At 33.6% G+C, this 23,262-nt stretch overlaps 4 protein-coding genes across 4 annotated transcripts in view; 3 read left to right on the top strand and 1 right to left on the bottom strand.

The window, feature by feature from the left end:
• The window catches only part of LOC135846624 (kinesin-like protein CG14535), a 221,207-nt gene that overhangs the window by 95,987 nt on the left and 101,958 nt on the right, over positions 1 to 23,262 (bottom strand). The window lies entirely within an intron of this gene.
• On the top strand, positions 337 to 5,193 carry LOC135847994 (uncharacterized). Its single transcript, XM_065367758.1, has 11 exons — positions 337 to 519; positions 608 to 787; positions 921 to 1,068; positions 1,181 to 1,289; positions 1,398 to 1,637; positions 1,744 to 2,406; positions 3,990 to 4,157; positions 4,234 to 4,381; positions 4,488 to 4,599; positions 4,686 to 4,928; positions 5,019 to 5,193. The coding sequence occupies exons 1-6, from the start codon at positions 453 to 455 to the stop codon at positions 1,876 to 1,878; spliced, it is 879 nt and encodes a 292-aa protein (XP_065223830.1). The 5' UTR covers positions 337 to 452; the 3' UTR covers positions 1,879 to 2,406; positions 3,990 to 4,157; positions 4,234 to 4,381; positions 4,488 to 4,599; positions 4,686 to 4,928; positions 5,019 to 5,193.
• LOC135848007 (uncharacterized) lies at positions 6,387 to 8,107 on the top strand. Its single transcript, XM_065367772.1, has 6 exons — positions 6,387 to 6,739; positions 6,854 to 7,021; positions 7,098 to 7,245; positions 7,352 to 7,463; positions 7,550 to 7,792; positions 7,883 to 8,107. The coding sequence occupies exons 1-6, from the start codon at positions 6,664 to 6,666 to the stop codon at positions 8,006 to 8,008; spliced, it is 873 nt and encodes a 290-aa protein (XP_065223844.1). The 5' UTR covers positions 6,387 to 6,663; the 3' UTR covers positions 8,009 to 8,107.
• Positions 9,383 to 10,954, top strand: LOC135847939 (uncharacterized). Its single transcript, XM_065367680.1, has 6 exons — positions 9,383 to 9,603; positions 9,718 to 9,885; positions 9,963 to 10,110; positions 10,218 to 10,329; positions 10,429 to 10,671; positions 10,762 to 10,954. The coding sequence occupies exons 1-6, from the start codon at positions 9,528 to 9,530 to the stop codon at positions 10,885 to 10,887; spliced, it is 873 nt and encodes a 290-aa protein (XP_065223752.1). The 5' UTR covers positions 9,383 to 9,527; the 3' UTR covers positions 10,888 to 10,954.

The following is a 23,262-nucleotide window of genomic DNA, read 5'->3' on the forward strand; positions in this document are numbered from 1 at the left end:
AATAATTATTCTCAAATTGAGACTAAAAATGAGTGAAAGATTAATTTTCGACTCGTACTAATAAACATTTAGTAAAGTAGATAGGTATACGTACTTGATCATAAATTCCTTTGGTTTTAAATTTTTTTTAATTTTAAACACAAACCACTGATGAGAAATTACTTTTAAATATGTACCTATGACAAGTATTTATGAAAAACTATTCAAACAACATAAATTCAAATTCATTGTCAGCATAACAGTCGAAAAGAGTGTATGAAAAATGACTTCAATTCCAAGAAACCAGCACTACCCAGTAACCCATATCTTCCACCACTTTCACATATTTGTATTTTGTTGATAATCAGTTTTCCGCTTTTATGACACACCAACGATGCAAATGAAAAGTAAAATTGTAAAATTTCAAAAAAATCAATTCAACGTAATTTTAATACACGAGTAAGTATTTGAAAATGTTGCCCAAAGTTGTGTTCATTTTCGTATTTGTTTCATTGTTTGATCATTTTCTTGCAATTTCTAGTAAGTGTGGTTTAATTACGTTCGAGTGGTTTTTAAATTTTGAAAATAGCCAACTACGGAGTGATAATTTAGAATTTTTTTTTCAAAGCTCCACCTTCGGCATGTGATGTGTTTTCGTCTAAGAGTAAGCTTGCACCTACACCTCACAACAGACGCTCCCCAATCAATGTGATCACCAAAACAGCCACCAAAATCCACGTGAATTCGTCTCTAATCATAGAAAATGGAATATTAACGCCACTAAAAGTTGTAAATACAGGATATGCTCGTGAGAAAGTTTCATACCTCTAATTTCTATCCCACATATTATAGAGTCAAAAAAACAATTAAGCTACCTACACAACGTATAGCTCTAGGGAGAAAAATATTACAAATTGTCTCACATAATGTTTGAATTTCAGTCGAAGCTTACTCGTACGATGTTGACCATTCTACAATACAAACACACGGAGGTGTACTATGTGATAAAACCTACATATTCTACAAAGTTGTTTTCTACACCAGTGACCATCCAGAAATTTCAAGTTACACACAAATTGATGGAAAAGGGTATAAGAAAAATGGTCATTAATGGCATAGGGCCTTCATTACGAGAAAATATGCTGAAGCATAGCGGTGATTCAACCAAGAAATTTGCCTAAAAACTGTACCTTTTTTACAGATCACCACTGACTCTGGGCTTGATTTACTTCAATCAGGCTTATGGATCATTTAACGAATCTCTCAATCATTCTGATGGTTTGGTTATCCAATATTTTCAAATTGGTTTCGTAAGTATTTTTCAACTAAGTATAATTATATCGTTTCTTTTTTACAAAATTATTGTCATTTAACATGTGTTATGCACTATAATGATTAATTTGCATTGATCGGTACAGGCTCCCACGAGAAGTCCTCTATTTTTCCCATTCAAATCGTTGTTTCCTTTGCTTCGGAAGCCTAATTCACATATAACCTTACCAGCAATCGTTGTTTATGCATCTTTCAATAAGTTATCCGTTTTGTACGGATACTACGCTTATTATGGATCGTACATAGATTTGTCGACTGGAAAACAATACCCTTGTGCAATTGCTATATTAGCTGATAGAACTGTGTATACCATCAGCGAATCTCAGGTATGAGTCGAATTAGTCAAATGGGCACATATTACGTACATCAATTTTTAGCAATTGAACTTTTTTTTTTTTAATTTGAAATTCAAACAATTTTCTGTTCGTACAGTTTGAGGAATCTTTCCTGAGTCTGAAGAATGTGCATGGAGGAACACTAGTCAGTAGACAACCTATTCAGGAGACAGGAAAAAGAAAGATTTATATAGCTGATCAAAAGCTTTATGGGAAATTCCATCTTTTCTAATCAGGGCAGTGAATGACAATATTAAAAAATTCCACATTTTTAATGATGTTATCAGGTTACATGGAGACAGTTTCTAATGTTCCTGACATGAAAATTTTTCTTTTGTGTTTTTTTTTCTTTCCATTTTACTTTTTAGATAGACATAGTCTTTACTCTTTATTTAGAAATGAACAATAGGTAAAGTAACTTTCTTAGAAATTCAACAGTCATAAAAATCATTCCAGAACAAAAATCAAAAAAAAAAATTTTCATTAAAATTCTTCAAAATTTATGAAACAATATAGGCCTAATACGAATAAAAATGTGAATTTAAACATTTTTTGAATGAATTTTAGATGATTTTGATGGGAATAAGGAATTTTTTTCTACACTGAACTTTCTAAGACATAAAATTCTCTTGAGTATAACTTTTCTCAACTTTGTAAATAACATTCCAGGATGGAAAACAACAATAAATGTAGAGAAAAAAATTTTTACGAAATATAATTCATAAAGAGGAAAACTTTCAACGATTTTCAAGGGAAACAGGTAAAAACCATCAATTTTTGAACACGTTTTTTCATATATTTATTTCATGTTGTATGGTGCTCTCTGATCAGCCACACACCACAATCATCATTCATATGGAAAAATTGTTGACAAATAGATCACTTATGAAATACCCTGTATACTTATAAGGTTTCACTGAGCGGTTGAAAAATTACAAATAGCTTATTTTAGGGAAAATTCTTGTTCTGAAATCATTTCCTTCCTAAATATTTCACATTAGATGATGGTCAGATCATCGAAAAATATCGTTTCTGAAAAAGTGAGGATGAGGAAATAGCTTCAAAAAACGAAAAAAAAAAAATGAGAAGTCTTTCCAGAGCTGAAAAAAATATCTGGTGGACTTTCTACTCAAAATGAAGGTCTCTGTTGATAAAATCCGGGGGGGGGTGTTGGCGAATCCGCCCCCTGAAACGTACAATCCAAACAAAAACCTCGAACGAACTCAAAAATGAGTTCAGGGTTGAATTAAATTCACACTGACGAGTGGAAAAATGTCGTCCATTTAGATTTTCCAAGAGGAACGCAAAGAAATGAGCCGAAACCAAATCTGAGGCAAAAGGAAGAAAATTTAAACATCAATAACTATTCAGAATGTAAAATTTTTTTATTATCACGTCATCTTGAAAATCGATTTTCATCAAATTCAATTCAAGTTGTTGCAAGATACTAATTTTTCGATTTTTTCCTCGATTTTTTCACGAAAAGAGTGACTTTTCAACTCGTAACTGACGTATCTCTCGATTTTTTTTCTGCTGGCTCGGATTGTGTTTTGTGTTTGTGGGATGTTGTGTGATATATTTCCAGTCATTACTTTTATAAAATTAAAATTCACTGCCAAGTTGGAGCATTCTGATACTTCAAAACGTCGTAACACAAAATTTTTAAAAAAATGACTTATGTGTTTCTTTCTTGATACCCCTCAGTTAGAGTTCTCTTTTTTTCAGCGAAGGGCAGTATCAATGCCATTGACAATCACCGAACTAGGGTAATTACCGAAGTACATACATGCATAGCATAATTTGTGGAAATGGTAATGAAAAATTTAGAGTACATGTTTTGACGATAATTATTTTCGGCAAGTCAACATCAAAAATTGTTAAACATCGCAAAATTCTGCCAACAAAATTTTTTTACTTTCATCAGACAGACGTGTGCTACGAATACTCGATTCCTCAAAAAGAGGCACAGAAAAGCTCACCCACGAGCTAAATTTTCCTCAAACTTTTATGCAAAAATGCTTCAAAAAGGTGTCTTATTGTTCATATTTCTAATCAATTTGTTTTTTATCGGTGATTCACATAAAACAAGTAAGTTAACTTTTCAACATTTTTATTTTTAAAAGCATTCAATATGCACAAAATGCGCGTCGAGAAACAGGAAACATGCGCAAACATAGGTGAATTACGAAATTTCGCATTCAAGGTTGAAATATTGCAAAATATGCAAAAATTAGATGGGCTCAGAGTACTCCGAATATTGTGCTTTTTAAAGGTGTAGTACGTGGGTATGTAGTTATATTTTATATCATTCACGTTTTCATGCAATCGTATTTTTTACTTCAGAACCGCAGGAGTCATGTCCATATTTTCCATCAACACCTCCACCGTACAAAGCATATAGTCCCATAAATATTATAACTAAAAATGTCATCCCAGCCAACGTATCAACTCCAGTCAATTTAAGAGATGGGGTACTTGGTCCGCTTTTTGTTATAAATACTGGATATGCGTGTAAGTTGAATAAGCCAAAAAAGATAATACTACATTTTTCACCGAAAAAAAAAAATCCGTATAATATCATTTCCAGTTGAAGCTTATAGTACCCCTGCAGATATTCCAGCGGCGATAATTTACGGAGGAGTACTCTGTGGAAACGAGTACAAATTTCATAAACTACGAGCTTATGTCTCTCAAGATCCGAATGGAAGAAGCTTTAATCAAATCGATGGAAAAGGGTAATCATTGGCAATATGATGAACATAATTACCTAATACCTACCTATTCGCTTCAATATAACACATATAAAAATATAATATCTAAAAACTACAAATATTTCCAAAGATCGCCGCTATCAATCGCTTTGCATTACTACAAAGCTGAATATGGATCCTTCGAAGAAGGACTCAAACATCCAGGAGATGGGGTGCTTTTAGTGAATTACATGATCACACACGTACGCAACAATTAAATTATAATTACGTATGGTGTTTTACTGGGCTTATATAGGTACTTTACGTATAATAATCCGATGATTTGCAGGGCCCAGTGTACAATATATTTTTTATTCTGCCTCAAATTGCCCTGCTGCTTTTTAGAATTCCTGGATTTGGAATATACTTCGCACCTGCGATTTTACTCTACGCTTGGTTCAATATCATATTCATAATTAACGAATACTACGCCTTTTATGGCTCTTATTTAGACCTCGAGACTGGTATTGAATATCCAAACGTTATTCAAATTCAAACCGCTGGTATATATCCTCTTTTGACAAAATCTCAAGTAAGTACAGGGCTAATAATTATAGAATTTAGATGAAATTATTCTACAGTCTATAACATAAAATTCGAATCTGTGTACTGTTCTCTGCAGTTGAAAGCTTTCCAATCATTGATCAGCATAAATGGCACTTTGTTAGAAACTGTAGCACCTCTTCACACTCAAAACCAACCTGTTTATTTGGGAAAAGGATACACGGAAACTTATTCTTTAATCTAAACATTCAATGGACATTTTCTGTAATTGCAATAAAATTATATCTACTTTGTGCATTCGTTTGACAAGTAAAGAGGAAAACTATTCAACGATTTTCAAGGGAAACAGGTAAAAACTACATATCAATTTTTGAACACGTTTTTTCAGATATTTTATGTTGCATGGTCTTCTCTGATCAGCCACAAACCACGATCATCATCCACATGGAGAAATTTCAGACAGATAAATCATCTATGAAACACCCTATATAATTATGTACTTTTAGGATTCCACTCAGTGGTTGAAAATTTACAAATCGCTTATTTCAGGGAAAATCCTTGTTTTGAAATCATTTCCTTCTAAAATATTTCACGTCAGATGATACTTAGTCGGATCATCGAAAAGTATCATTTCTGAAACTGAGGATGAGGAAATACTTCGAAACACAGTGGTGCCAATTTTCTAGTCATAATTGTTGACTTCAAAAAACGAAAAAATTTGATAAGTGTTTCTGGAGCTGAAAAAATATCTGGTGGACTTCCCACTCAAAATGAAGGCCTTTTCTCTTGACCAAATCCTCTGACTTGGGGGAGGGGTTTATTCTCTAAAGTGTGCAACCCATACGCAGTTTTTTTTCCAAAAAATTCTGATGATTACTTACATGAAAAGCCCGAACGAACGGAGTTTCTACGGACCAGTTGAAGGGTACAGGGAAAGAACTCAAACAATCAGTTCAGTGTTGAATTAAATTCACACTGAAGAGTAAAAAAAAAATGTAGTCCATGAAGATTTTGAAAAAATTTGATTTTTTCTAATAAAAATGGCCTTTAAAAATAGAGGAACGCAAAGAAATGAAACGAAACCAAATCTGAGGCAAAAGGAAGAAAATTTAAACATCAATAACTACATATTCAGAATGCAAAAATTTTTTATTATCATGTCATCTTGAAAATCGATTTTCATCAAATTCAATTCAAGTTGTTGCAAAACACTAATTTTTCGATTTTTTCACGAAAAGAGTGACTTTTCAACTGATAACTTACGCATCTCTCGATTTTTTTTCTGATGGCTCGTATTGTGTTTTGTGTTTGTGGGATGTTGTGTGATATATTTCCAGTCATTACTTTTGAAATTCAATTTCACTACAAAGTTGGAGCATTCTGATACTTTAAAACGCCATAACACAAAAGTTTAAAAAAGTGACTTATCTGGTTCTTTCCTTGTACCCCTCAGTTGGAGTTCTCTTTTTCAGCGAAGGGCAGTACCAATGTCATTGACAATCACCGTACTAGGGTAATTAGCAAGTAGGTACATACATACATAGCATGATTTTTGGAAATGGTAATAAAAAAAAATTGGAGTACACGTTTTGACGATAATTATTTTCGACAGTTAACCATCAAAAATTGTTTAACATCGTAAAATTCTGCCAACAAAATTTGTTTTATTTTCATTAGACGTGTCCTACGATCCACGATTCCCCCAAAAGAGACACAGAAAAGCTCACTCACGAGCTAAATTTTCATCAAACTTTTATGCAAAAATGCTTCAAAAATGTGTCTTATTGTTCATAGTTGTTCTAATCAATTTGTTTTTCATCATTGATTCACATAAAACAAGTAAGTTAAGTTTTCAACATTTTAATTTTTAAAACCATTAAATACGCACAAAATACGTCTATGTATGCATTTTATGTCATTCATATTTTCATGTAATCGTATTTTTTACTTCAGAACCGCAGGAGTCATGTCCATATTTTCCATCAACACCTCCACCGTACAAAGCATATAGTCCCATAAATATTATAACTAAAAATGTCATCCCAGCCAACGTATCAACTCCAGTCAATTTAAGAGATGGGGTACTTGGTCCGCTTTTTGTTATAAATACTGGATATGCGTGTAAGTTGAATAAGCCAAAAAAGATAATACTACATTTTTCACCGAAAAAAAAAAATCCGTATAATATCATTTCCAGTTGAAGCTTATAGTACCCCTGCAGATATTCCAGCGGCGATAATTTACGGAGGAGTACTCTGTGGAAACGAGTACAAATTTCATAAACTACGAGCTTATGTCTCTCAAGATCCGAATGGAAGAAGCTTTAATCAAATCGATGGAAAAGGGTAATCATTGGCAATATGATGAACATAATTACCTAATACCTACCTATTCGCTTCAATATAACACATATAAAAATATAATATCTAAAAACTACAAATATTTCCAAAGATCGCCGCTATCAATCGCTTTGCATTACTACAAAGCTGAATATGGATCCTTCGAAGAAGGACTCAAACATCCAGGAGATGGGGTGCTTTTAGTGAATTACATGATCACACACGTACGCAACAATTAAATTATAATTACGTATGGTGTTTTACTGGGCTTATATAGGTACTTTACGTATAATAATCCGATGATTTGCAGGGCCCAGTGTACAATATATTTTTTATTCTGCCTCAAATTGCCCTGCTGCTTTTTAGAATTCCTGGATTTGGAATATACTTCGCACCTGCGATTTTACTCTACGCTTGGTTCAATATCATATTCATAATTAACGAATACTACGCCTTTTATGGCTCTTATTTAGACCTCGAGACTGGTATTGAATATCCAAACGTTATTCAAATTCAAACCGCTGGTATATATCCTCTTTTGACAAAATCTCAAGTAAGTACAGGGCTAATAATTATAGAATTTAGATGAAATTATTCTACAGTCTATAACATAAAATTCGAATCTGTGTACTGTTCTCTGCAGTTGAAAGCTTTCCAATCATTGATCAGCATAAATGGCACTTTGTTAGAAACTGTAGCACCTCTTCACACTCAAAACCAACCTGTTTATTTGGGAAAAGGATACACGGAAACTTATTCTTTAATCTAAACATTCAATGGACATTTTCTGTAATTGCAATAAAATTATATCTACTTTGTGCATTCGTTTGACAAGTAAAGAGGAAAACTATTCAACGATTTTCAAGGGAAACAGGTAAAAACTACATATCAATTTTTGAACACGTTTTTTCAGATATTTTATGTTGCATGGTCTTCTCTGATCAGCCACAAACCACGATCATCATCCACATGGAGAAATTTCAGACAGATAAATCATCTATGAAACACCCTATATAATTATGTACTTTTAGGATTCCACTCAGTGGTTGAAAATTTACAAATCGCTTATTTCAGGGAAAATCCTTGTTTTGAAATCATTTCCTTCTAAAATATTTCACGTCAGATGATACTTAGTCGGATCATCGAAAAGTATCATTTCTGAAACTGAGGATGAGGAAATACTTCGAAACACAGTGGTGCCAATTTTCTAGTCATAATTGTTGACTTCAAAAAACGAAAAAATTTGATAAGTGTTTCTGGAGCTGAAAAAATATCTGGTGGACTTCCCACTCAAAATGAAGGCCTTTTCTCTTGACCAAATCCTCTGACTTGGGGGAGGGGTTTATTCTCTAAAGTGTGCAACCCATACGCAGTTTTTTTTCCAAAAAATTCTGATGATTACTTACATGAAAAGCCCGAACGAACGGAGTTTCTACGGACCAGTTGAAGGGTACAGGGAAAGAACTCAAACAATCAGTTCAGTGTTGAATTAAATTCACACTGAAGAGTAAAAAAAAAATGTAGTCCATGAAGATTTTGAAAAAATTTGATTTTTTCTAATAAAAATGGCCTTTAAAAATAGAGGAACGCAAAGAAATGAAACGAAACCAAATCTGAGGCAAAAGGAAGAAAATTTAAACATCAATAACTACATATTCAGAATGCAAAAATTTTTTATTATCATGTCATCTTGAAAATCGATTTTCATCAAATTCAATTCAAGTTGTTGCAAAACACTAATTTTTCGATTTTTTCACGAAAAGAGTGACTTTTCAACTGATAACTTACGCATCTCTCGATTTTTTTTCTGATGGCTCGTATTGTGTTTTGTGTTTGTGGGATGTTGTGTGATATATTTCCAGTCATTACTTTTGAAATTCAATTTCACTACAAAGTTGGAGCATTCTGATACTTTAAAACGCCATAACACAAAAGTTTAAAAAAGTGACTTATCTGGTTCTTTCCTTGTACCCCTCAGTTGGAGTTCTCTTTTTCAGCGAAGGGCAGTACCAATGTCATTGACAATCACCGTACTAGGGTAATTAGCAAGTAGGTACATACATACATAGCATGATTTTTGGAAATGGTAATAAAAAAAAATTGGAGTACACGTTTTGACGATAATTATTTTCGACAGTTAACCATCAAAAATTGTTTAACATCGTAAAATTCTGCCAACAAAATTTGTTTTATTTTCATTAGACGTGTCCTACGATCCACGATTCCCCCAAAAGAGACACAGAAAAGCTCACTCACGAGCTAAATTTTCATCAAACTTTTATGCAAAAATGCTTCAAAAATGTGTCTTATTGTTCATAGTTGTTCTAATCAATTTGTTTTTCATCATTGATTCACATAAAACAAGTAAGTTAAGTTTTCAACATTTTAATTTTTAAAACCATTAAATACGCACAAAATACGTCTATGTATGCATTTTATGTCATTCATATTTTCATGTAATCGTATTTTTTACTTCAGAACCGCAGGAGTCATGTCCATATTTTCCATCAACACCTCCACCCTACAAAGCATACAGTCCAATAAATATTATAACTAAAAATGCCATCCCTGCCAACGTATCAACTCCAGTCAATTTAAGAGATGGGGTATTTGGTCCGCTTTTTGTCATAAATACTGGATATGCGTGTAAGTTGAATAGGCCAAAAAAGATAATGCTACATTTTTCATCGAAAAAAAAAATATCCGTATAATATTATTTCCAGTTGAAGCTTATGGTAACCCCGTAGCAATTAGTGGGGGAAAAATTTACGGAGGAGTACTCTGTGGAGAATTGTACAGTTTTCATAAGCTACGAGCTTATGTCTCTCAAGATCCGAATGGAAGAAGCTTTAATCAAATAGATGGAAAAGGGTAATCATTGGCAATATGATGAACATAATTACCTAATACCTACCTATTCCCTTCAATGCAACACATAAAAATATAATGATATCTAAAAACTACAAATATTTCCAAAGATCGCCACTATCAATCGCTTTGCATTACTACAAAACTGAATATGGATCCTTCGAAGAAGGACTCAAACATCCAGGAGATGGGGTGGTTTTAGTAAATTACATGATCACACACGTAAGCAACAATTAAACTATAATTAATTACTTATGGTGTTTTACTGGACTTATATTATATATGTAGGTACTTTACGTACAATAATTCGATGATTTGCAGGGCCCAGTGTACAATATATTTTTTATTCTGCCTCAAATCGCCCTGCTGCTTTTTAGAATTCCTGGATTTGGAATATACTTCGCACCCGAGATTCTACTCTACGCTTGGTTCAATATCATATTCATAATTAATGAATATTACGCCTTTTATGGCTCTTATTTAGACCTCGAGACTGGTATCGAATATCCAAATGTTATTCAAATTCAAACCGCCGGTATATATCCTCTTTTGACAAAATCTCAAGTAAGTACATGGCTAATAATTATAGAATTTAGATGACATCATTCTAGAGTCTATAACATAAAATTCGAATCTGTGTACTGTTCTCTGCAGTTGAAAGCTTTCCAATCATTGATCAGCATAAATGGAACTTTGTTAGAAACTGTAGCACCTCTTCATACCCAAAACCAACCTGTTTATTTGGGAAAAGGATACACAGAAACTTATTCTTTATTCTAAACATACAATGGGCATTTTCTGTAAGAAAATAAAATTACATGTGTTATTAAATTGCAATAAAATTATATCTACTTTATGCATTCGTTTGACAAGTAAAGAGGAAAACTATTCAACGTTTTTTAAGGAAACAGGTAAAAACTACGTACTATATCAATTTTTCAACACGTTTTTTCAGATATGTTATAGTTGCATGGTCTTCTCTGATCAGCCACAAACCACGATCATCATCCACATGATATGAAACACCCTATATACTTTTAGGATTCCACTGAGTGGTTGAAAATTTACAAATCGCTTATTTCAGGGAAAATTCTTGTTTTGAAATCATTTCCTTCTAAAATATTTCACGTCAGATGATACTTAGTCGGATCATCGAAAAGTATCATTTCTGAAACTGAGGAAGAGGAAATACTTCGAAATACAGTGGTGCCAATTTTCTAGTCATAATAATTGTTAGCTTCAAAAAACGAAAAAAATTGATAAGTCTTTTCGAAGCTGAAAAAAATATCTGGTGGGGTGGAGGTGGAGATGGATTTCCCATTTAAATAGAAGGTCTTCTTGATTGAATCCTCTGACATTTTTTTTTGGAGGGGGGAATCCATCCTCTAAAATGTGCAACCCAAACACTGCCTTATTTCAAAAAAATGCTGATGATTAGATGAAAAACTCGAACGAACGGAGTTTCGACGGACCATAGTTGAAGGGTACAGGGAAAGAACTCAAAAATGAGTTCAGGGTTGAATTGAATTCATACTGAAGAGTAAAAAAATGTAATCCATTTAGATTTCGAAAAAATGGTTTTTTTTTCTAATAAAAATGACCTTTAAAAAATAGAGGAACGCAAAGAAATGAGCTGAGACCAAATCTGAGGCAAAAGGAAGAAAATTTAAACGTCAATAACAATTTAAAATGCAAAAAATTTTCATTTTTACATATGTCATAAAATCGATTTTCACCAAATTCAATCCAATTTGTTGCAAGACACTAATTTATCGATTTTTTTCACGAAAAGAGTGATTTTTCAACTCGTAACTTACGTATCTTTCGATTTTTTCCCATACTGCCTCAGGTTGTGTTTGTGGTTTGTGGGATGTTGTGTGATATATTTCCAGTCATTACTTTTATGCAATTCAAATTCACTTCAAAGTTGGAGCATTCTGATACTTTAAAACGTCGTAACACAAACGTTTAAAAAAGTGACTTATCTGATTCTTTCCTTGTACCCATCAGTTGGAGTTCTTTTTTTTCAGCGAAGGACAGTACCAATGTCATTGGCAATCACCGTACTGAGGTAATTAGCAAGTACAAACATACATACCATGATTTTTGGAAATGGTAATAAAAAAAAAATGGAGTAAGTACATGTTATGTTTTGACGATAATTACTCGTATTTTCGACAAGTCATCATCAAAAATAGTTTAACATCGCAAAATTCTGCCAGCGAAATTTGTTTTACTTTCATTAGACGTGTCCTACAATAGGTACTCGATTCTCTAAAAAGAGGCATAGAAAAGCTTACTCATGAGCAAAATTTTCTACAAAACTTTTATGTAAAAATGCTTCAAAAAAGGGTTCTATTGTTCATAGTTCTAATCAATTTATTTTTTATCATTGATTCACATAAAACAAGTAAGTTAAGTTTTCAACGTTTATATTTTTAAAAACATTAAATATGCACAAAATACGTCGATGGTGTTTTGGAAGAAGGGCCAATCTGTTTTGGTGAAAAATGCGAAAATGATAAAAGGGCCAGTGTCGATTTTTAGGGCCAAACTGATTCTAAAATTTTGAAAAAGGGCCAATGTGTTGATTTTTAGGGCCAAACTGACTCCAAATAGTAAAAAAGGGCCAAACTGTGATTGAATTTCATTGATATTTTTACATTCTGCAATTCTGCATATTATCTGAACCAGTTTTATCTAGTCCCAAGATAAAATATTTGTTTACGTTTGACTACAAGAGCAACACTGACGATTAAAAATGAGAAGAACATTGTTACTTAGAGCCAAAAACCATACTTACCCAGAAAATTGAAGTATTACCTTGTGTTATGGTTTTTCAAAAATATTACGTAAACTCGTGAATTTCACAAGAATGGTTGATCTGATCTGAAAACTAATATCACCCTTGGAAAGAGCGTTAAATTCTGAATCAGATTACGTAGTCAACGGTCCTTAATTTTAAAATTTTCCCATTTTTTTATGCTTTTCACCTTTCCTCAAGCTACTTTACCCACAAAAGTTCTCAATTTGAGGGAGAAGGGGTGGTCGGATTCAAAAATTGTTTGCGGCATTCGATCGGACGTGAAATTTTACATCCGATAGTGAAATAAAATTTATGGGTTACTGCTGAAAATTTTCCAAGGCAAGTTTTCAAAGTACCTGCTACCTCGATGGGTTCTAGCTGGTTTGGGTTATGTGATTGCAATCTCTGGGTTCCGTCTCTTATTATTTGTACCAAATAAAGTTTATGAATTTATTGTTCCAATTTTGTTGTTGATTTTTTTACACTTTTTTAGCTGATAAGATCGATTATGCATTAATTAATTTCAATTTTAGAATTTTTATTTTGTAAAAAATTACACAATTGTAAACCATTACCTTGTATAAAAACATCTCGTTTCCTACTGATTGTTTCTGACCTCATTATTTATGCAGGCACATACCTTCATCTTGATTTTTCACCTCCTCCTCCCATCGACAGGTATAGCTTTCGATTTTAAGGTCACTTGAACTTGAAACTTTTCAAATTGCTATCAAATCAAAGCTGAATAAATTTTTTCATCAAATTCTGATGGTTGGGGAAAGGCGTGAAAAATTAGCACGTTTAAACAATGAAAATTGGTTTCTGGGGGCATAAAACAAATTTTTTATACAGCACTAAAAATTCCAATAAATATACGAGAGCACAAAACTTAATTTCCCCCCCTAAAAAAAATCAAGCTAAAAATTGACATTTCACTAAGAATTATTTTTCGTGGCGTGAGCCTGAGACCTTGATCGCGGAAGGAATTGGCAATCGGTGGGAATGCAACAGTTGTGCAATAATTATAAATACTACAGTACGCTGAGAATGGTTTCATTTCACCATTAAAATATACTTATGACGAGCGAGACTATTCGAAGAATTCAAATTCGAGTATCTCGTGTACCGCATCTGGTAACGAGTAGTTCGACTCACTCGTCAAATACTAATTAATTAAATCGTCTTCTGCTTCTCTTTAATTTAACACCGACACGACGACAAGATCGCGAGGGAGGAGAGAAACGAACCACTACGAACGTTCGAGCTCTCCACGCCGAGCACTGGAGAGACACGTCAGTGTACCAAAAAAAAAAAAGCGAAAGAAAAAAAAACACACGCGACAGCGACGACTAATTTATGCAAACGAGGAAATTTATGGTTTGTTGTTTTTTAACGCGTGCAATAAAAATTAAACGAGGAGAAAAAATAATACAATAAAAGCGCCGCTCTAGCGACCGTCGTCGTCGCCGCCAAGGCAGAGGGGATCCGAGAGCGAGAGGATATATACTCGCACACCCAGGACATCGAAACCAACAGCCGAGTTAAAAATGAAAAATTTTCGAATTAAGACACTGAAGTAGGAAAAAAAATACTCTAACGGTTGCCAATTAAATGCTACTAGAAAGAAAAAAAAACGTTTATCCGTCGTTCGGGGAAAAAACCATATATACCTGACCGTCTGTGGGGGTGGGTAGAGGGTGGCGGGTAATAAAAATATCCTAAATGCGATAACAACCTACTGGGCTGTGTTAAATGCGCCGTATCTAACGACTTTATCAAAACACGCGATATTTTTTCTCCGTTATATTCGCGAACGAGCGATGCGGCGATACACAAGGGTGAAGTGCGAAAGGACTGAGAAAGGGTGGTAAAGCGAAAAAAAATAACTAGTTTCATTATTATTAAAGAAATCATCGTCGGTGTTTTTCCTCTCAGTGGATCGCGGACAATGGAACGTCCCTTTTGGGCGATGACGATGAGTCGTCCCTTTGGCTTTCAAACGACTATGTTTCTTCTGGGTTCTATGCACCTACCACCTACATAGAAGCATGCACTATATGTATTTAGTCGTATTTAATTCGAATAATGCGCGATACATCAAAAGTAGTACCTACGCTCTTTTCGTAATTGCAGTCAACACCGGTCGGCTTTCGTGCCATTTGAGGGAAGGGTGAGCGGGCGGAGTGACGATGATGGTAGAGAAAACACATCGAGCCGACGTTGTTTTTTTTTGAAAAAGTTTTCTTATAGTGCACCAGAGCGTATTGTGTTATAGTATCTCTGAAAAGAGAGGGAGAGCATCGGGTACGAGAGGGTACCGTTTTCACGAGCTCTTATTCCATGTTAATAGCGCATTATCACGTGAAGTGACACAGAAGCCGGCTAAATTATAGCTATAAAAGAGTATTTTTAATTTAAGTCGAAAGCATCGTCGTCGTCGTCGCTGTGTTTTCAAAACACAACGCAGCGCAGACAAACCGAGAAACGATGAAGTCAACGAATGACTAACGAATTCCTGGAATATTCACAAAACTTTCTCCGTGAAGCTGGCACAATTTGTAGATGATATCGACAGCAGAGTTGATCGATCAATGAGAGATCATCAGAAATATTTTAATCAATTTTTTGAAAGGCTGTAGTAGGCCAACAAGGTAATATTTTGAACTGGCACTCTCGGATTTGAACGAAACCAATCAAGAGCTGAAGTTCATTTTTGGAAAATTTTTGAACATTGAAAAAATCTGGGTTAATAAATGAGCTATTCTAAGGGCGATTTTTGCATTTCGTTCTTGAACAGAGTGAACAAGTGTGAATAATTTTTTCAGTTCAATTCTCACACATCAACTTCTATTAATTTTGGACCATTTTGGAGCCTCCGGAGGTTTTCCAATTTTCTCCAGGAACTTCACTTCATTCTGCGAAGGCCAACAATAAACAATACTCCGACATATAACTTTGCTAAGTGATTATTGGATACTCTCTCGACCGTTTTAGGAAGTTACCACAAGATTCCAGGAGTTTGTTCATGCCTTTCTTGAAAATTTGAATTTTTCGTTTTTTTAGAATTTTAAGAATAATTGGTCAAATTTTTGAACAGGTGCTCCAGGAATTTTGTGATAATCACTTAAAGCGATCAAGAGTGTGCTTGAGAAGCATAAATCCAAGTTACAGGAACTAAATTTCCATTTTTGGACTTTCTAGAGTGATTTGAAATTCTTGAAAAAAATTCAAAGTTCGCTGGAAGCTCCAGGATGGCTCAGAACTAGTAGTTGTTGATAAGTGGGATTTAATTTGAGAGCATTTTGAACATTGGTTCATTTCGCTCAAAACAATTGTCACGTTTCATACGTAAAAATGTTTAAAAACCACCCTTAAAACAATTTTTTTAATGTTTTAAATTTTCAAAAATTTGCCAAAAATTCAAAAATGAAATTTAGACCTTGAAATTGAAAAAAAAAGTAGCCTTAGTAACTAAAAAAGATCGAAAAAGTGACTAATTTTCAGAAAAAAATCATAGAAAAATATGATCGAGACTGAAAACAAGCAAAAAATATGACTTTTTGTAAATTATTGGCAAAATAGTGATGCTTCGTGCGATTTTTGATAAAGAGCTTGAATGGCAGCTTTAGCTACAAAAATAGACTTGGACAAATTTTGGGAAAAAAGTGAAATTTTTTATCCTGGGCAGAAAGACAGACGTGGACAATTTTAGCAATAGACAGAGTTTTATATCAATTTTTGGCAAAAAAATGGCATTTACTGGAAATTTTTGGTAAGGTAAGAACGTGAAAATTTTTGGCCATTTCTGTTAAAAATAGCAAAAGGCAAGGCTTTTTGGCAATTTTTCGGAAATACATAAGTGAAATTTTTTGGGAGCTATTTGGGAACTTTTTACCAAAAGGAGGACATTTTTAGCAATCTGTGGTAAAAACAAGACTTTTTGGTGATTTCTGACTAGAGGCGAAACTTTTTGCTATTTTTGAAATCAAAACCGACAATTTCAGCAAAGAGCAGCCTATTTGGAACCACAAAAGTGAGGGTTATCAGAAACTTTTGTGAAACAGTGAAAATTTGGGGCATTTTCAGGTTAAAAAGTAAGATTTTGTTACCTTTTAGTCAAAGAAGAGACCTTTTTGCAATTTTTTGACAATCAGCAATTAATAATAAAAACTTTAGATAACTATTTTTTGTTAGAAAGTGAAAATTGTAAGACTTGCAACCATGACAAATAGGTAAAAAACGAAAGTTTTTGTTATTTTTCTTTGAAAACAAAACATTAATAGGTAACTTAAATAAAGGTCAGGCATGTTAAAAAAATTTGATAAAAAAAGCAGAACTTTTTAGCAATTTTTAGCAAAACAGTGAGTCTTTTTGGGAATTTCAGTTTAAAAGATGGAAATTTTTTTTGACAATAAGCAGGTTTGAACGTTTTAGCGCAAAGCTACCTAGTCTTTTTGGAAATTATTGGCAAAAAAGTGAAATTTTTTCACAATCGTTGTCGAAGATGTGAAATTTTTTGTAACAAAAAGCAAGACTTTTTGGGATTTTTTGAGAAGAGGTGATAACGTTAAGCAATTTTTGACATGAAATGAGACTTTTTGCCAATGTTGATAAAAGGTTAGATGTTTTGGTGTTTTTGGTAGAAAGCGAGACTTCAACAATTGTAGTTAAAGGCAGGTGTAGCCAGTTGAAAAAAAATGAGGTAAGTATTACAATCTCAAACGATTCACTAGTTGATTTTTTTTCTTTCAGATGTGAGGCCAACGTTTGGAAAACTTTGCACTTTTGAAAATTAAAAATAAAGTAACTCGAGTAAGTAAGTGATACAAAATTATTAAAAAGTAATCGAACTTTATTTTAGTAACCTTAGTAATTTAGTTACATGAAAAGTAGTCGAGAACAAGCCCTGCATACATGCTCTTTCGAACTACCTCGTAGCTTTGATTCGTTCAAATCAGAGAGTATACCAGTTGAAAAGGTTCCCTTGTTGTACATATTATAAGTTCTTTTCAAGCAACTCGCATGAGCTTCCTCTATAGATCATGAAATTAAATTAGGTAGGTACTTACTCATTTCATTCTCATAAAGAAATGCATTCTAATCCATTCAAAGCGAAAATTTGTACTCACCTGAAACAAAGAAAAATACAATAAGTATGCATTAGATCACATATTTTTGAAACCAAAAACTCAATCTTCATAACTTATTTCGTACGTATAAAAAAATCAACCTCATTTATTGACATAATAATACTCAGAGTAGAAAACAAATTGCACTCGAACAGCGAAATTAACAACAGCACATGGCACGAATTTCCACTCCTGGCGCAGAACCCGCCTCTCGCTCCGGGCCACATAAAACACGATGAAGTCAGCGAATGACGAGAATTCCTAGAATTTCCCCGAGACCTTTTCACATTGATGGAAAGTTTTCGCTGTGAAATTGTAAAATTGACTTATACACTTTTTTATGCTACGTGGCGATGGCAAATGCGCGACGAGAAAAAGAACATGAACAGGCTGGTGATGGTGAAAAAAAAAGGAACGAAAAGAGGATCGAAACAAATTAGAAGAATTTCGCCGCCGAGTTCATCAATGCCAACATGAATAGTAAGGTACGAATTTAGCTGCTCGTCACGTATCCAACTTTCTTCGCAACCATCGCGTTCGACTCACGCTAAAACCAACTCAAAACATGTACGTGTCTGTCTAAAAAAAAAGCACCGAGCGAGCAAACGGAGCATATGCACACAAACGAACATAGTCAAACGGACGCGCGTGTAACACGTCGAATTTTCGTATTTTTACTCCAGCTATACCTACGTGTTTTAATGGGATACGTGTTATGAGACATGGTGTAAAACGTGATGGAGAATTAGACTCGATATTGTACCCTCGCGTCGTCTGCGTCTTCGTCTTCGCGTAATTGCAAACGAGTTCGAATTTGAAAATTTTTTTCCATTTCCGTAACTTACTCACATTTGAGAATAATTTAACTGACAAGTGTAGACTGCCAAATGAAAAGCTACTTTCGCGAGTAGGTAGTAATTTCATAAACAACAACAAAACTTATCATTATCATGCTACGAGTACCTACGAGAAAAAAGTTCGTGCCTGTTTTTTCTCCGCCGAAAATTCGCCTGGAAAAATTAGCTTTTTTCCGCCAACATCGAATCATTCTCATCTCATCCCATCACGGAGTATACATCATTATTCTTGAAAACCTAGCGAAATGAGTTTTCTCCTACGTAACTGACATTCTTGCGGTAAAAGAATAAGACTCGTTTCATTATGTAGTACGATGATGGAAAACTAACGTAAGACTTGGGAATACCTATACGTACACGTACACCATAGCAACCCAAAACTTTCACATTTCATCTAAGTTCGCATCAATGACTTGAGCCAATTTCAGATGCTCTGTTTGTCTGCTGAAGGTAACTGCAAACTAGATTGTAAATTTGAGAAAAATTTCATTTTCTGTGTTCGTACTACAAATGCAGGTAGACGTACATTTGATACTGTGGATCTCTCGTGAGAAAATATTTGACGTTATTTTTCTTCTCATTTTTCCGTCAACATGGGTGAAATTATTTGTGGACGGGTTTGTTTATAGCGAGGATATTTTTTTCAAAGATGTATTGACGTTTATATTTTCTACCATATATTTCGTTAAGCAACGAGCGAGCGAAAAAAAAACGAAAGGATTATTGGTAGAAGGTATATATTGCGACTTTTTATCTTATTTGGAGGGCACGTGTTTTTTTTTGTATCTACTGAAAAACATAAGTCAAAGTTAACCAATGTTGAAACCTAAATGTTAACCTGTTCGAACTCATTTTTGGATTCACGATGAAATTGTATGGTACACATTTCATAAGATCTTGGGATGATGAATATTTAAAAAAATTCTAAACCCTATTCTGCAAAATGAATAATAATTCCAAAATCCATTTCGGAATTACACATTCGAGATTGTAAGACAAAAAAAAAGATTAAGACTTCATACAAAAATTGTCAATTTTCGCTCAAAATGGGCCCGAATCAACTTCGGTTGCTGAAAATTTGAGCTTGGAAGCTTTTTGCCCTGATCTTTTCATCTTTGAAAAATCAAATCCATGTCAGATGTTCCATTCTAAGGGTCGAAGCTGAAGCCCAATACAAAAATTGAGGTCATATTTATTAATGTTTGGCACCCTTAAAAACATGTCGTTCATAAAATCACATGCTCCAACATTTTTTTTTTAATGAAAAAAATTTCTACCAGCGTTTGAAAGCGCTCCCAGCTTGAAAATTCTCATTCTGAAAGCTTATAAGTTCAACTGTCACCTCAAAAATTCGACCTTCATCTCAGAACTTTACATTATATCTCGAAAATTCACGCTCTATCTCAAAAATTCTACTTTTATCACAAAAGTTTAGCCATCATATGAGAAAGTTGAATTGTCATATAAATTTGAATTTACATCTCGAAAGTTTCGATTTTATCTCAGAAATTTGTCTCGAAAGCAGAAGCCTCATCTCAAAACTTCAACTTCCATAACAAAAATCTACCTATCTAATCGGATAACTTAATCAACTTTTACCTTGAAAGTTGAAAATGAAATTTGAACATCCATTTCAAAAGTTTGACTATCATAAATGGGAAAGTTCCCCATCTTGAAAGCTCAACATTCATCGCAAAAGTCAACAAATCACCTCCGATATTTAACTTCCATTCAAAAGTTTATGTCAACACTCAAATTTTTATCTTAAAAGCTCCATCTTCATCACAAAAGTTCAACTTTCCTTTTAAAGGTTCCACAATCATTTTAAGAAAGTTCAACTGCCACGTCAAAATTTATATTTTCATATTGAAAATTCAAATTTTAGCTCGAAAGTTCAGCCTTCACTTCGAAAGTTTAAAGTTGAATTATTATATCTATACCAAAGTTCAACTTCCATCACAAATTTTTGACCATCAAATCGAAAAGCTGAACTGTACCTCAATTCTCAAAAATTCAGCATTCACCTCGAAACCTGATCCTGAAACTAGAACATGTCTGCTCAGTCTTCAGCTCAAAAGTTCACTCTCAAAAATTTTACTTTTATAACAAAAAAATCAACCTCTATCTCGAAGAGATTGATAATAATTTCCAAAGCTGAATTTTCATAAGAAAAGTTTTGATTTCAAATAAAACATGAAAATGTGATTTAAAAAAGTACAACATTCAACTCAGAAGTTCAACTTTTACTTCCAAAGCTGATCTTGAAATCTGAACTTTCATCTCATAAATCAATTTTTATTTCAAAAAAATGCAACTTTCATATCAAAATTTTGATTTTTATCACTCAGATTCAACTTTGATCTCAAACGTTGAATAACAGTATGACAAAAACAACTTTCATCTTGAAAGCTCAATTCTTACAATGAAAGTTCAATTCTTATGTCAAAAGTTAATTTTGAAAATTGAACCATTGACAGCGAAAATTCCACCTTGCTTTTCAAAATTGGTCTTAAAACATGAATTTCCATCTCAAAAATCAACTTTCATCTTAAAATTTTTCTCAACCAAACTTTCACTCGAAAGTTGAACTATGTTTCCTATCTGAACTTTCAGTTGAAAGTCAAAATTTTAGTAGTTGAAAGTTGAACTTGTACTTGAAAGCTGAAGATTCACATAAAAGTTGAACTATTACAAAAAAGTTGAACTATTACAAAAAAGTTGAACTTTTACACAAAAGTTGAACTTTTACACAAAAGTTGAACTTTTACACAAAAGTTGAACTTTTACACAAAAGTTGAACTTTTGTAATAGTGGTATAAGGAATTATTAGGTAATAGAAGGAATTATGAGACTGTTTGGTTTAGAGAATGATGGCATGAAATACTTTCCTAAGGGGTGAGAAATCTCCTATACCTGATTACATATTACTATGCAACCATAATTACCTTTGGTTCACTATACACACTAGATTTTTTCTGAACTCCATAACCAATAAATTAGTTACGAGACAACAATACTATAGAGGTTTATTGATGAAATAAATATCAATGCACTGTATAATACATCGTGAATATCATAAGGTATTAATTCTAAAATACACAAGGTGAATTAACACGGTATCATAAAATAGCTGATTAGCTCTAGATTACGTTATGCGAGGGACGAATTTACTCAGGATGATTAATCCTGGCACACATGAGAATAAATTAAAGATTCAGGCCAGATTAAAGTTATCTAATCATAAACTATAATCCTTACTCTGCTCGTAAGTAGGTAATATATCTAAAATATATGAAAAGGTTCTCTACTTACGAGACTCTTCTACATTATTAGCAATAAAAGCATCGATAATGTGATTGGTGGAGAGTGTTCCAACTCATACCCAACTATTCGCGTTAATCGTCTCCAATTAAGGGGTCCATGTACCTACGACGATTCTGTACTCTATATCGTAATACATTTTGAAACTGGGTACATACTCTCATGGTCGACAAATGAGAGATGATCCAAAATACCATAAATCGCGCTAATTCATTGAATCTTAATCACATTTACGTTAATTGACACAAATTCACACCGAACAAGCGGGTAATACTTAGGGTTAAAGTGCAAGGAGGCCGAAGCCTAAAATAGTCTAGACGGTTGACCACTGTACCAAGAGCTCGAGATCTTGCACAGGTAGTGAAGAAGGTGTTTTTCGCCATCCTGGTCCAGACCCAGGATCGCGGTAATTTACGTACGTAACCTTTCCCCGCTACCTCTAAACCAGTTATTATAAAATGAAGTACCACTATAGGAATAGTTACAATAGTGACCACCTACGGCAGTCAGGGCATATCTGCTCATCACACTTTTACACAAAAGTTGAACTTTTACACAAAAGTTGAACTTTTACACGAACTTTTACACAAAAGTTCAACTTTTACACAAAATTTGAACTTTGATGCAAAATTTGAACTTTTACACGGAAGTTGAACCGTTACAGGAAAGTTTAGCTTTCACATGAAAGTTGAACTTTTACACAAAAGTTGAACTTGTATTTGAACGTTGAACTTTTACATGAAAGTTGATCTTTTACATATAAGTTGAACTTTTACCTAAATGTTGGCCAAAATTTTACTTGAATCTTGAACTTTGGCCACAAAATTGAATATTCATCGCAAAATTGAACTTTCAAATATAAAGTTGAACTTCGACATTGTACGCTTGTCTTGAAATTTGGAATTTTACATATCTATCTCAAACTAGAGCCCCTTAAATTTCCGAAGTCAGCAGTATTCGAATAACTGAACTTAAACCAACTTGAAAGAGGGGAGTGGAGGTTGAATGCTGCGAAGCCGCGTTATTAGATTCAATCTGCGGA

Source organism: Planococcus citri, chromosome 5, assembly GCF_950023065.1.
Source record: "Planococcus citri chromosome 5, ihPlaCitr1.1, whole genome shotgun sequence".
Lineage (NCBI taxonomy): Eukaryota > Metazoa > Arthropoda > Insecta > Hemiptera > Pseudococcidae > Planococcus > Planococcus citri.